We start from the raw sequence: 15,000 nt of genomic DNA on the forward strand, positions 1-15,000 counted from the left end.
CCATTTAATAAGATGATATCCTATTTCAAGGATATTTATTTTATCGTATTCTTATTACTTAATGTTCCGATTACCTAAGTGAACGATTTATCTAACATATAAAACATATACGAAGAAATATCAATGTCGAAACGTCTATTTAACTCGTCGCGTCGTATCGACGTTATGTCCACTTACATTAACCAAAACCGCGGAATGTGATATAACGGTAGGTCGCAACGTAATCCAGCTTAATCCCAATGGTACCCAGAACATTATACCTGGATCAGTTATACCTATCTGTACTAATCGTACCGAGCTATTATATTAGCGGTAGAGAATAGTTAGAACAGTCGTGTCCAAACTAAATTAAGTAGTTCTACGCGGATTAATTTAATTAGTAGATATTGTGATCAATCTTTCCGAATATTTGACGGTCTTGAGATTGGGACGATTTAAACAGCGATTCACTTTGGAGAATTATGCTTTAGCGGTCTCTTAATCGTGGCACCAAACGCTTTGAAGTTGTTGAATATGAAAGGGAACGGCAAATATCAAGCGTATTTAATACTGTCAAGGAAACTTGTTACTGTGAACGTGCAAAGCTAGATTATAGCTTGATGATTTCCGTCAACGTGAATACGTTGATATTCGTGATAATTACAAGATTGTATCTACTCTCTGAAATGAAACGAAATGACTATATGGTTAGTACGATGAAGGCTTTAATTGAGACCTACTACTCCCCACCATTTTACGTATTAAATTCCCACCATGAGAATGATGACGATCAATAGAAATAAGAAGATGTAATATATGTCCAATGGTATTGCTTAAAACATTTCATTTTCATATCTATGAAAAAAATCAAATGAAAATATATTTTTAAGATAGTTAAGAATTTATTAACGAGAACAATACTCGAAGTTCAAATTTATTATACTATTATAATGATACATAAATTGTATCGCGCAAACGAATATTTAACAAGTACATGCAAAGGTTTACGTCGTCGTAACGTTGAAAGCGTTGAGATATTAACCTTGCTACGTAGAGAACATGGTAACTACCAAGATTTAATAGAGCAACTTTGTGCACCGCCAATCAACGATGTAGATAATACGACGAAGGGAATAGTTTCAATTCTGCTTCGTAGGATATTGAAGAAGCTCTTGCGGGTGACAGAGGACAGATGCGTTAATTAATTGCCAGATTGCTCGAGTCTGGTTAATTAACTAATGAACTTCTAAATATCAACTTCTCCGTAAGAAAAGAAAAGGAAAGGGCGGAGGGGGAGGAGGACGGAAAGGAAAGAAGAGAGAAAGAGAGAGAAAAATCAACCTCTCTGATTTTCAAAGATGACAAAACTTTACTAAATTAAAATCTCTCGATTAATTTCATTCTATATATATATATATATATATACGTTCAAGTTATATATATACTTTGAAGATATACTTTAGAAACAAAGAATTGTCTCAAACTAGAATAGATTGGAATGAATAGAGCCTTCTCTCTTTCTCTCTCTCTCTCTCTCTCTCTCTCTCTCTCTCTCTCTCTTTCTATCACCCATCTACCCACTTAATTGTCAAAAGGAATGACATTAGAATCAACACACTTGGTGAATCTAATTTGTTCAATTTACATCGTATTCTTTCAATATCAATTTGAACTATTAAGAATGCTTATCATTAAATTTAACGAATAGTACAATGATAGTTTGATAAAATTTTATTATTATTATTATCACGGTATAACCCTAAAACAATAGAAATGAATGGCTTCGTACACGTTCGTTAGATATTTCATTAGATTAAGAGGTATAAGTGAACGATGCTAAATTAGAAACTACTGGTTGTTCATGGCAGGTAAGCTAGAGCCGGGTTATCCATTACGATCCCTATGTCTTTTGCTCCTTCTTCTTCTTTTCTATCTCTCTCTCTCTCTCTCTCCCCTCTCATTGTCCTATCGTGTCTATTGCCCCTCTTGAAAGCATCAGAAGTGCTATTTCTGCAGAGGTTTCGTTCTAGTGGCTGCTCAAGGGTCAAGTATCCATCGCAAATTCTTCGTTCTTTTTGTCCAAAAGAACGACCAAACGAACGAATGGATGGACGAACGAGCACGCCTAATGTGCTGTTTCCAAATGCTACTTCCGAACGACGTCGTTTATTGTCTGGTGATCAATCTTGCCCTTCCCCTTCACCCTATGTTCTACTCCTTTTCCTACGAAAAAACTTCCCTAGAGAAACGATATTCACCTTTTCGTGCGTATGCATCTATTGAAAATAAAGAAAGAGAGAGAGAGAGAGAGAGAGAGAGAGAGAGAGAGAGAGAGAGAGAGAAGAAAGAACTTATCCCTCATGAAAAACATCATTAAGAAAGTATTTACGTTCGAAGACGTCACAAATATCGATCACATAGTCATACCTTCCTTGTTATCACTTTTAATATCGTCAATAATGTCAAAGACATTTACATTTTATTTCTATCGTATTATTATTCTAAATAAATGTTCATATCATTTGATAATCCGTATTATTCGAAGGGATTTTGTTTTTCTCGAATTAATTACTAAGAGAAAATTTTCATTATTTTATTAAGAAAATGTAACTCTTATAGTATCCATCTCTTTCTTTCTCTCTCTCTCTCTCTCTCTCTCTCTCTCTGTCTCTTTTCCCTTTCAATTCCATGGCACGTTTTCGAAATAGAATTCGAGAAAATCAGGGATAGACAGTAAGATCACTATGATAGGCGGAACGACGACACCCGACGTTCGATATTTTTCCCCCTTCGATATTTTTCTATCTTTCTTCGATGTATATAGCCTATGGATCTGTGACTTTTCAAAGAGAGAAAGAGAGACAAATATCGAATTGTTCCACGACTTATCTACCATTCTCTTTTCTTTTCTTTACCTTCCTTTAGAAAACTTCCTTTGCCTTTATCTCAAAGTCGTTTCGTGAACGAAAGAAAGAAAGTACGAACGAACGAACGAACGAACGAACGAACGATTCGTTCTTTGAATGACCATCGCGTGAAATAGAACATCCCATGGTAAATGTAGACATTGAATTTATTCCTTCTCTTAATTCCGAAAAGAGTTAATGTAACATTGATGTTGACTATTTCATTTCCCATTTTTCCCCATAACTTATTTCTCCAAGAGATATAACATTTTTTTTTTTTTGTAAATCTTACTCGAGAACTGTCATCATAAAATAGACAAGATAGATGTTCTCGATGTTTTAATGTTTAAACGAGCGAGTTAAAACGAGACAATAGAGTGATACTTAAATCTTTGAAATTAATCTCTTATCTAAAATACCATAAAGGGAGAGAGAGAGAGAGAGAGAGAGAAAGAGAGAGAGAAAGGGAGAAAGGGAGGAAAAGAGAAGGAGATAGGAGGAAAGTCGTTTGAGAAGTACTTGATCGTAAACTTCGAAACAGGACGATCTAGAGCTACCTTTTAGGTTGTAAAAAAACGCATACGGAGAAGACAAGTTATAAAATTTTATAAAGCGCTTTTCCGCGGATGATATATTTTCTAAGAGTAAAAAAAGAAAAGAGAAGAAAATTAAATAAAAGGAAAAAATAAATAAATATATATATATGTATATTTTTCATATACGTATAGAAGTAATAATTTTCGATTTAGGATGTCACAATGAATCACATTGTTTACTAATACAATTGTATTATAAGAGAAAAATAAAATGACAAGAGATAGTAAGAAGATAAGGGAAGTAAGTCGATCTTCAAAAAAGTATTATTCGAAGAATTAAGGATAAGGTTTGTGGTAGAGTAGTAGTAAGGGGGTAAGAACGAAGGGAAGAGGGAAGGTTTTCGAAAGAGAACTTCTTGAGAAGTTTAATTCGAGCTTGGAGAAGTTTATAGGGCGAGCTCGCGGCGCGCTATCTCGACGCCGATTATTTTTCTGGGAGAGTTTTAAACGCGGCGTTTCTCGTCGCACACGACGCTCGGCTTAACCCCGAACAACTGGGCGAACTAGCAAGTTCGCCGGTGGGAGGGGGGGGAGGAGGAAGATTCCTCTGTACTCTGAAATCTTCTCGAGAATCTAGATGAGAGTTTGGTTTTCTTGGTGGACGTTAAAAGCACTCTTTCTCTTTTCACCATTACCACTTCTACTTCTTTTCTCTCTCTCTCTCTCTCTCTCTCTCTCTCTCCCTCTCTCTATCTCTCTCTCTCTCTCCATCTATCTATCTATCTATTTATTTGTCTGTCTTTATCTCTCTTCATACTTATTCACGCCGTATCTTACATATATATATGTATATATAGCCATTTTTTAAATAAATAACTGCGAACGCATAGACAAACCAACCAACAAAATTATCTCTAAAAGAAGATACAGTTACAGATCAGGGGAAACTCTCTCGTAACCATATAATGAAATTTTATACGAATTTGAACGAGATAGCCTTTCGAGTTTCGAATTTCGAGTTTCCAGTTTCGAGTTTCTGATCCAATCGTCAAATCGTTCGATTTAATTATCATCGTGTGAACGCATTGGCCCAGACTGACGGACATTTTACTTCGTTTAAAATTACGATCGAACTTGGTGCTGTTCCTTCGAAAACGTTCCCCCTCGCTAGTTTCACGATAGAAATGTCAGACAAGGGCTCGAGAAGGGAAGAGACTTTTCTGTTCGCTCCATTCCTCCTCTCTATCTATCTTCTTCTTCTTCTTCTTCTTCTTCTTCTTCTTCTTCTTCTTCTTCTTCTTCTTCTTTTTCTTCTTCTTCGTTTTCATCTTCGTCTTCGTCTTCGTCTTCTACTTCTTTTCCTTTTTCTCACGTGAATAGTAAAATAAGTTTTCTTCGAGATCCAACGAGTTAAAAGTTTCGAAAGGATATCGCAAGAAAGGCCAATATAATAAAGTTCGTTAAAGTCTAGGATATAAGGTACAGGACGAGTTCGATCTTACTTTCGATATCGATATTTCGATCGAATGAGTTTTGTATCGTCTCCCCTGATATTCTTTCCCGTTGTAATTAAATCATTTTTCCTTTTATTCTTTCTACGTAATAATATAGAATCTTCAAAAGATAACCGGAACTTTTATCCGTAAAAATATCATAACGGGTGTTACGATAGAAACTTTACAATGTCATTGTTAAATTATCGTCAATTAATTTGTATACAATTATTACGATTATTATTTTAATTTTTAATGTAAATAGAAATGAACGATTTCAGATTTTCATTTCTAATATGAAAACTTTCTCCGTGAAACTAAATCCATACGAATGATTTTAATAAACGTAACAGTGTGTAAAGCTCTTAGATAAGGCATACCTCAAACCGCAGAGTAGCTTAACGTTTCAACTTCCTGTTCTTATTACCGGCACCAAAATGTTCATCTAGAAAAGCACACCTGATGATCTCGTAAAAGTAATAATATTACGTGATACGTATTTCTAACTTGCTAATCGCGTTACTAACATTAATGTATCATTCAACATAGAAACTTTTTAAAAAGGGAACATTTCTTTTACTTGCATTTTTTCATTAATACCGTACGAAATTCAAATTGAAAATAATTATTATGTACTTTGATGGTACATTATTAAACGAGAAAAAAGTAAAATTCAATACAAAATAATTCATCAGTCAATATCATAAGGTATAAACAATATGATGAAAGAGAAAATAATATATATATATATATATATATTAGAGAGAGAGGGGGTGGGGCAGAGAAAAAAGCTATAATCCAATATAACAAAACTGAAATATTTCAATGCAATATTATTAATTCATTTCTGTCTATGAAACTGGCAAATTTTTGAAGCTAATTAAGTGAACAATACTGACGTTAACAATACAATCATCATTGCTTCTCATTTATCAAGAGCTTCGTTAATATTGCAATAGTACAAACACAAAACGAATTTGATTTTAACAACCTCTTTAATACTTTTTTACCAACCTTAATTAATAAATGCAAACTGATAAATAAATGATTACCATCTACATCATCGTTATCATAGAATAATATATGAATGTTAAAAAGCATTATTTATTGAGGATCCAATCAAAAATAATTATATTTAGGATGGAAAAGTATTGGGGAGGGGGGATGGGGGAATAAAAAATAAACCGATAGAAAGTATCATTTACTTACATTAACGTAATTACGCCTACTATTAATTACACCTGCTATAGATACTTTTTACTTTTATAGCTTTATTAACAATTTTCTTTTAAATACGTACCATCCCATTTTTCAATCGAATAAAGAGATTCAAATCGAATAGAGATCAAAATTACAATTTTTCTCTTTTTTTCTTTTTTTTTTTCTTTTTTTTTTTTTCTTTTATTTTTTTGTTGAGAACAAATTTCCAATTTAATTCGATTTATTAAACTCATTTGTTTAACGAAGATCTCGTAATAATGAGAGAAAAAAAGAAAGAACTATATTAACCGAATGACAAAAAGAGAATTACTTTGAAAAATCAATCGTTTATTTTATAATTGATAATTTTCTTTTTTAAATACGACAGAACGTTTTTATCAATTTCTTTTACTCAAACCTATAAGTAAATAATAATAAAAGTATTCATAATCGAATCAAATAGATTTCAACAATAATATCGTATTGATATCTATCATCTAATTTAATTAAAAACTATATTATTATCATTTCTTTCATTCAATAATAACAATTAGAATGATCAATAACGATAACGAGCATAAACGTCTAAACTAATAATGAATAATAATTAAATATTGTTGCCATATTAAATTTTCCAATATGATATAAAGTTTGTATTCCATTAGCGATCGCCGACAGCGTTGGTATAATTACTTTGCGAGGGTATTCGAATTTAACATAAATTCTATTTGGCAAATGAAAAAAGAAAGAAAGAAAGAATAATGAGAAGAAAAATAAAAAGAAACGAATTAAAAGAAAAAAAGAAAAAAAGAAACAAAAAAGAAAGAAAGAAAAAGAAAAAGAAAATAAGATTGAAAATATGGGAGACGAGAAACGAGATATCGGAGTAAATATAATCCCCATTGATTATTCCTACGTGAAATTTTCTATGATTCTTTACTTTTTCGCGGGACGCGCGATTGCAATAGTATCCAAAAATAAAAATGCTAATTGTAGAAGAAAAAAATAGAAAGAGAGAGAGAGAGAGAGAGATAAACGAAGGGTGTAATTTCCGTACCTTTTCATTCCCTTTCTTTCTGTATTTCTCTCTCTCTCTCTCTCTCTCTCTCTCTCTCTCTGTCTCTCTCCCTCTCTCTCTCTCTCTCTCTCTCTCTCTCTCGGGGGTGAGTTCACGCGCGCACAGCAGCGTGGACGACGTTGGTCGCCTCGAGCCAATCCGACGAGACGTGAAAATGAGAATGGAACTCGCTCGAAATAATACCTCGTTTCGCGAAAGCGGTTCCGAATAACAATGCGGTTCAACTGAGAGGATAGCCTAAGTACGAGGATCGTTTGTAATCAGCGGCAAGTTTCTTCTCAACGAGGGCCACTCCTGTTCTATTTCATTTCGTATTGGGTTAGAACGAGAACGAGAACGAGAACGAGAACAAGAATTAGAACTAGAATGTGAACGAAGGTGACAACAATGTCGATTATATTATATGCTTATAATATAATAAGGACACGAGTAAGAACAATGTTATATATTAAGATTAATTTTTAATCATAATTTTTATACAATTATTTTCATTTATTTATATTATTATTTAAATATATAATTTGTATATGACTGTATATTAACTTGTTGTTGTAAAAATTATATTCGATATTCGATAGATTTGCAATACTCGATGTGTTTGAAAATATTCCCTCTCTCTCTCTCTCTCTCTCTCTCTCTCTCTCTTTTTATAATACTTTTTTTAATTTGACTCTAGAAAAGAAAAAACTTAATATGTTTTCATCGAGCGCGTTTCATATGCATCTCGTACATTCTTTTGAACGAAACTTTTTTTTAAAAGACCTCCTTTCTCTCATTGAATTAACAAAAACCATTTGTAAATGACAGCTTTTATCAGAATAAAAATCTTTTATTTCCTAAGAAGAGCCAACAATATTTCTTTTTACAATACAACAAAATGTCAGGATATTTTCTCTTTTCAACTTTTCTTTACCAAACTCATATATATTTATATATATTTTTTTTTTATATCATTTTCTCAACGTCTTTTTGATCACTTTGTATCCCTATATTATGGATCACCATAAAAAAATTTGTGCTTAAATAAAATCCGAAACGATATTACTAATTTAACCGGTTACTTGATCGATATTACGATTAATTTCAAAGATAACATCGTTTAATGCATAAATAAATAAAACAACAATGAAGCACCGTCCGTGGTAATATTTAAAAAAGCAGACACTTTTTTTCCCTCATTCTTTCTTTTTTTTCTCTTTCTTCCTTTCTTACTTTTCTCTCTCTCTCTCTCTCTCTCTCTCTCTCTCTTTCTCTCTCTCTTTTCCTCTTTCTTACTCTACCTGTCTTCGTTATTGTTTTTCCATGATATCCATAGTAACGCGAGAAAACCGACAGCTGTTTTATAAAGAATGATAAAGGGCGGAGAATAATGCTAATCTTGGTAATAAAAAGACACGTATCTCATGGTATTCTCGTGGATACACGATCTCTCTCTCTCTCTCTCTCTCTCTCTCTCTCCCTCATATCTTATACGTTCGCCCTTGGCTTTCATCATTTCAGAATATAACATCGAGGATGGGATTTTTAAAAAGAATAATAGATTCCTAACGTGATCGTGCTTACAATGAATTGAAAATATAAAAGCAATAAAGTAACGGAAGTAAGGTCGACGTTAGCTTTTTATAAGTGAATCGAGAGGAACGAAAGGATTATCGCGTGTCTACGAAAGGAACATATTTTACGTGATCTACGTTTCTTTAAAGCTTTTTTTCCTTTGAATACCATTATCGAGCGAGCAAGTAACATCATTCGAGATACCTTCGAAAGATAACGTAATCTAAGTAAATACATATTTATCTATGTACATACATACATACATACATACATAATATATCAACGAATTACGTTCCTTGAATCGATATTAATGAACAGTAATATTTTATAATTAATGAATAATTTCGATTGGTTGCTTCTTCGATTAAATAAAATATAATATAAATTATTGTTCTATTATAAAATCACTTGAGATCCATTATATCTTATTCGTAATATTATAAACTATGGATATTAAAGGCAAGACATGAATTAGAAAGAAATAGATAGATAGATACAGAGAGAGAGAGAGAGAGAGAGAAAGAGATAGAGAGAGAAAGAGAAAGAGATAGTAACACTCGATACCCTCGACTTATATTTTCTCTCAAGCTTCATCGTTAAACCGTAGATTGTGTATGCTGCTTCTGATTTCGTCGGTTCAAGAGAGCAACCAGATAACGGCACATCTATGGTACATTAATCGCAGTAAATAGGATCGCGCGGTACATTAATATCTCTCTATGCATATAGTTCTGCATTAGTAACACGCAGTTACATACGATAACTGCTGCTAGCGCGATGCCGATTACGCGTAGTGTAAGCATGCCACTCGCCAATGTGCTGGCTTGCGTCTAGTGCAACCATGGGGTCTCCACTGTTATTATTATCCACGGTATTATTACTGTAATTGCGATCGTAGCGATTTCACAGTTTCGCAATCGTTCCCAACTATGAAATCTTTAACAGAACGTTCCCGTCGCATTTCCGTATACTTTTATGATAATTTTCCATGCAAACAAAAGTGGACAATTGAGATCTTCCTTCCTTCCTCCCTTCCTCCCTTTCTTTCTATCTTTCTTTCTTTCTTTCTTTCTTTCTTTCTTTCTTTCTTTCTCTTTTTTCACTTTTCTCCTTTTATTTTCCTTCACGATCATACCAAGTCCTTACGAGATTTATCTTACAATCTTATAAAAATCACGCTCCGTGAAATGCGAATTCTTCGTTCGTTGAAAAAGAAAAGAAAGTAGAACAGAAAAGAAAAGAATAGAATAGAAATAGAAAATGAAGAAGAAAAAGAGAGAGAAAAAGGAAACGAAGGAGACACTCGTTTCTCAAGGATGACTTTCTTAAGACAGTTTATTAAAATTCTCAAACGTCGTACGGATATAGTTCGAGTATAGTAAGAAAAGTTCAACTTGATTCTACCAAAATCGTTTCCCTTACGCTTACCTTCGAAACGAACTTATCCTTCCATCGGAATCTCTACGGGATGATTCACCTATATAAATACAGCTAACCGAAGAAAAATAGAAGAGTAAAAGGGACGAGCTTTACTTCACTTTCCTTTTTCTCTTATTTTCAAGCTTTTCCTCGACGAGAATGCAAGCAACTTTACCCATCCACCCGTCACTCATATCATTCCTACCATCCTCCTCCTCCTCCTTCTACCCCCATCCTCATCGTAATTTCAAACGGATTACCTTACATATCCGTCTACACGGTACTCTCCTTACACTTTGCCGTTCGTCGATCCAACTGTTCTAGATTTTCAGTACATTAAGTTCTTAAGCAAAAGAAATTGCGGCCGAGAACCGACGACGACGACAACGACGACGACGATGACGACGACGACAACGGTGACGACGAGAAACAAGGTCACTCTCACGGGGAGTGAATAAAACAAAGAATAGAATACTATGAAAATGCAAAAGATGAAATTGCTCAGATTCGGATAAAAGTCCTATTTTTTCTTTTCTCTTCCCTCTTATACGAATAAAGTCGTAAGGTCGACGTTCTACTCCTCTTTATTTCTTTTTTTTTTTCCTTTTTTCTTTTTTCTTTTTGTTCTTTTCACTTTGCTCTTCTCTTCTCTTTTCTTCTCTCTCTCTCTCTCTCTCTCTCTCTCACACTCATTCACTCACTCATTCACTCACTCTCACTCTCTTTTTCTTTTCTTACGCGCGTCACCCTTTAAACTGCTTACAAGAGTACGCAAGAAGGTGCAAGGAAGGTAACGCCATTGCCAAATTCAAAGACGTATTTCTTCTTTATACCACTACGACATTCCACGCTTTCCTTTCAGGTAATAGAATCATTCGAAGCACCTTTCCTCGTTCTATCTATTTCTCTCTCTCTCTCTCTCTCTCTCTCTCTCTCTGTCTGTCTCTCTGTCTCTCCCCATACTTTGTGTCGTTCTCTTTCTCCTATTCCTCTTCTCTTTAAAGTGACATTCTTGTATCTCACGAGTCGAGTTCGAGACCTAATTGCTTTAGAATTTACATAGAGAATGTCAGGGAAGCTACTCGATTTGCCCTTGCATTTCTGGCGGTACCGTTGAACGCAATAAAACTCAAAGGAAACATTAAAGCTAATATACTTCGACACGCGACCACGTTACTCTTTATAATGCCTTCAACAAAGGATTTCAATTAAAGTATATTAAAGAGGACGTTATTTTAAGAAATTATTAATGTTTCTATTCTGTGAGGCTTTAAATTCCCGATATTGACATATATATATATATATATATATATATATATATATATATATATTTATTTATTTATTACATTGATTTACTACACGAGAACAATGAAAATATTTCACAGATATTCGCAGGTGTTCACATCGAACAAATTACTTAAAAAAAAAAAAAAAAATTAATAATAACAATAATAATAATAATAATAATAACAATAATAAAATAAAGAAAAAGAAAAAGACGATACACGCACGTTCGCAGTTTATTCTATTTTCATCGTTTAACTTTTTCTTTCGAGGCACTCAGAAGAGAGATCCTGGGAAATGGAGCCAGAAGAATCCGATTTTCTGTTGTTAAAGCCGTTCGGGCAGAAAATGACGTGAAACCATTTCCGCGGTCACAGCCGGTTGTTCGGAAACGATGCTTTTCTATATGAGAGTGGGAATAGGGTAGGGCGAGAGAGAAAGAAAGAAAGAAAGAGAGAGAGAGAGAGAGAGAGAGAGAGAGAGAGAGAAGAAAAAGAATTACTTACTACCTGTAATAGATCCTGACCTTTAAAAATGTCGACATTCGAAAAAGTTTCGCCGAAGGAACAAACAAAAATAAGACTGGGCAAATTTTATAGTGTAAGATTCTTTGAGAACGGGAACGAGAACGGGAACGAGAACGAGAACGAGAGAATCGTAGAAAGTCTTATTTCGAAAAGTTTACCAGAAAACGATCCACTCGGTTCGCTGCTTTGTACGAACTTTAAGTTGAGAAGAGGTTACGACGACTTTTCTCTCTTCTAAGCTACTTTGCAATTTAGCCGCAATTATGCAACGTAAAGCCGCTGTTAAACAGAGAAGGAAATCATCCCGCGAGTTCCTATCTTTTCAGACAATTTTAACAGATTTTCTCGTGTCTCCCTTTCCCTCCCCTCCCCTTCCCTATCCTTCCCCCACTTCTGCCCCACCCCCGTCCTCCTTCTTCATCTATCCTTCTCTTACACGAACAGAATCGTTTTGCACCTACGAAAGGGATAATTTAAATCTTCCTAAAACAAAATAATCAACATCGATGAGAACTTTCGTAATATAACTGATCGCTTAATGGAAACGCGATAAAGTCAAATGAAGTTTTAGAGGTTCGAAAGAGAAGATTATTCCCTCTATTGAAATTTTCATGGGATAATATTATATGTGACAGCTTATTTATCGGTAATAATATTATATTTGCCACCGTGGGAAATTTCGAAAATGTTTCAACGATGGAATAACAATATTGACGTAGAATATATATATACAGATATATATATATATCGTATGATTTAATTAGATATAACAAAAGTACTTTTATCATATTATTAAATTTGATATAAAACGAGAAACTCGTGACTTCTAATCGTTGTCAAATCGTACGTTTATTATTATAATGATCGAAAAAAAAAAAAAAAAAAGAAAAAGAAAATGGAATTGATCTTGGTTAAAATGACTTTTGAAGTTTTCTCGTAAAATAAATCAGTCTATCGCCTTTGTAATTTTGGTAAAGCCACCATGAGCTCTGACTGTAATATTGGATATTTTCTTAATGGCAAAACTTGGAAAGGCCATCGAATCTCTTACATTCTCATGAACTCTCTTGATAAATCGGTACAGGTGAGGTGGAGTGGTGGGGGGGGGGGAAATGGGGGAAGAGCGTTGGGGTACTCGTTTCGATAGTCTCATCGTACGATCCCCTAAGGGGGATCTAAGACCGTCAATGGGGATGTGAAAAGAGGTTGGTTGCCTGGAGATGAGACGATTCTCAAACCAGCTTAAGAGAGAAAACACATGATATATTTCTTTTCTCATTCGTGTTACAGTCATTGTACGAGCGACTATATCGCCGTTTATTCGGGTCCAACGACCTCGAGTCCGCTCCTGAAAATGCTCTGTGGCAAAGAGAAAGCATCGATGATATACAATGGGCAAGAAGTACTCGTTGAATTTAGGTAAAAAAAAATTATTATCATTATCATTATTATTATTATGATTATTATTATTATTATTATTATTATTATTATTATTATTATTATTATTATTATTATTATTATTATCATTATTATTAATTCCTTATCCAATAAGTTTATCTTTATTTTTCGATAAAACGAACGGACACCTAAGGACATCTACGTATTATATTTCAGAGCTGGCCCAGAGGTATCTCCATTTGATTACAATGGTTTCGTGGCGACGGTAAATTTCATCGAAATCACAACCGAAATACCTAATACGATTACCCCAGAATCGGCCAATAAAACTTGTAAGTGCACGAATTGATTTCTTGATAATACGATTATCCATGCGAAATGATACATACAATAATATTGTTATGAAAAAATAAAGAAATCAAATTGTTTTAATATATCTATATTATTTCCTTATCAATACACGCGAATTATTATTATTATTGTTTCCATAAATTATACGTTTCTTCTACTTGTCTCTCTTTTATAGCGGATATCATGAAATCGGCTGGGAGTCATTTTTACAACGTGAGATATAACAATCGTGACACTGACGAGCATCGTAAAGATCAAGGATCCTCGACTGGATATAGCTGTGACCTTGAAGTAAACGGGGAGAAAGTTCGTTCAGGTCATCACGATACAAGAGGAAAGATCAAGTCAACAACCTGCCGGCTCGTCCTTCGTGGTGGTACTTATCATACCGGACACGTTTCCTTGACCAGTTATAATCTCAGGTAATCTCATTCATCCCTATTACATTTATCTCCTTATTCATATCCTTTCAAGAACAATGGGAAACATTTTATTCATTATATCTTAATTATAATATTGATCGATTTCTAATGCGATTAATCATTAAAATAAATATAAATATATTTATAACGAAAATATCCATTTGGAAATATTTCTATTTTGAATGGTTTTTCTTTTTTTCTTTTTTTTTTTTTTTCTTTTTTTTTCTCTTTTTTCCCTTCAACGATTCGTAAAATATTTCATAATAATTAAAGTATTATTTCACGAATCGACATACTATTTATACTTCCTCTATATTTTAAATAATTTTATCGGACTTACTTCAACCGACTATTATATTCCCTAGCTCGTGAGAAACTATCTTATTGTATACATAATTTTACTAGATATGTGACGTTGTTGTTGTTGTTGTTGTTGTTGTTGTATTATTGTTTTTGTGTTGTTGTTACTGTTCTCGCTTCTTGCCACTGTTGTCTACAGCATCTATTTTCCCAAATCCATTCCAGTTGACTTCTAACACGGGTTTTAAATCAAATTCTTGAAAGTAAGAAATTACGTTCGTATTGTACGTCGTAATTATTGCTAAGACGTCTTAACGAAATCTTTATTCGGAAAGTAAAGACAAGAAAATAATATCCATCCACCATGAACAATTTAAAAACTGTAAACTTTTGAAATTGCGACGTTTTTACGACGTAATTAGATTTTTTTTCGATTGAATTTTTTTTCTTTCTTTCTTTCTATCTTTCTTTCTTTCTTTCTTTCTTTCTTTCTATTCTTTTGCTTTTTATCTTTTGCTTTCTCTCTTTTTCTTTTTCTTTTTCTTGTTTTTCT

At 33.6% G+C, this 15,000-nt stretch overlaps 2 protein-coding genes across 21 annotated transcripts in view; one reads left to right on the forward strand and one right to left on the reverse strand.

The window, feature by feature from the left end:
- Positions 1-15,000, reverse strand: part of LOC124427262 (WAS/WASL-interacting protein family member 1-like) — a 219,956-nt gene that overhangs the window by 196,809 nt on the left and 8,147 nt on the right. The gene's annotated exons all lie outside the window — the stretch shown is intronic.
- Positions 1-15,000, forward strand: part of LOC124427258 — a 166,982-nt gene that overhangs the window by 130,547 nt on the left and 21,435 nt on the right. For all 20 annotated transcript variants that reach the window (XM_046969915.1, XM_046969916.1, XM_046969918.1 and 17 more), the window contains 3 exons: positions 13,267-13,395; positions 13,591-13,706; positions 13,901-14,147. In XM_046969915.1, coding sequence (XP_046825871.1) covers positions 13,267-13,395; positions 13,591-13,706; positions 13,901-14,147 — 492 coding nt within the window. The remainder of the gene's footprint in view (positions 1-13,266; positions 13,396-13,590; positions 13,707-13,900; positions 14,148-15,000) is intronic.

This window comes from Vespa crabro, chromosome 10 (assembly GCF_910589235.1).
Source record: "Vespa crabro chromosome 10, iyVesCrab1.2, whole genome shotgun sequence".
In the NCBI taxonomy this organism is placed as follows: Eukaryota; Metazoa; Arthropoda; class Insecta; order Hymenoptera; family Vespidae; genus Vespa; species Vespa crabro.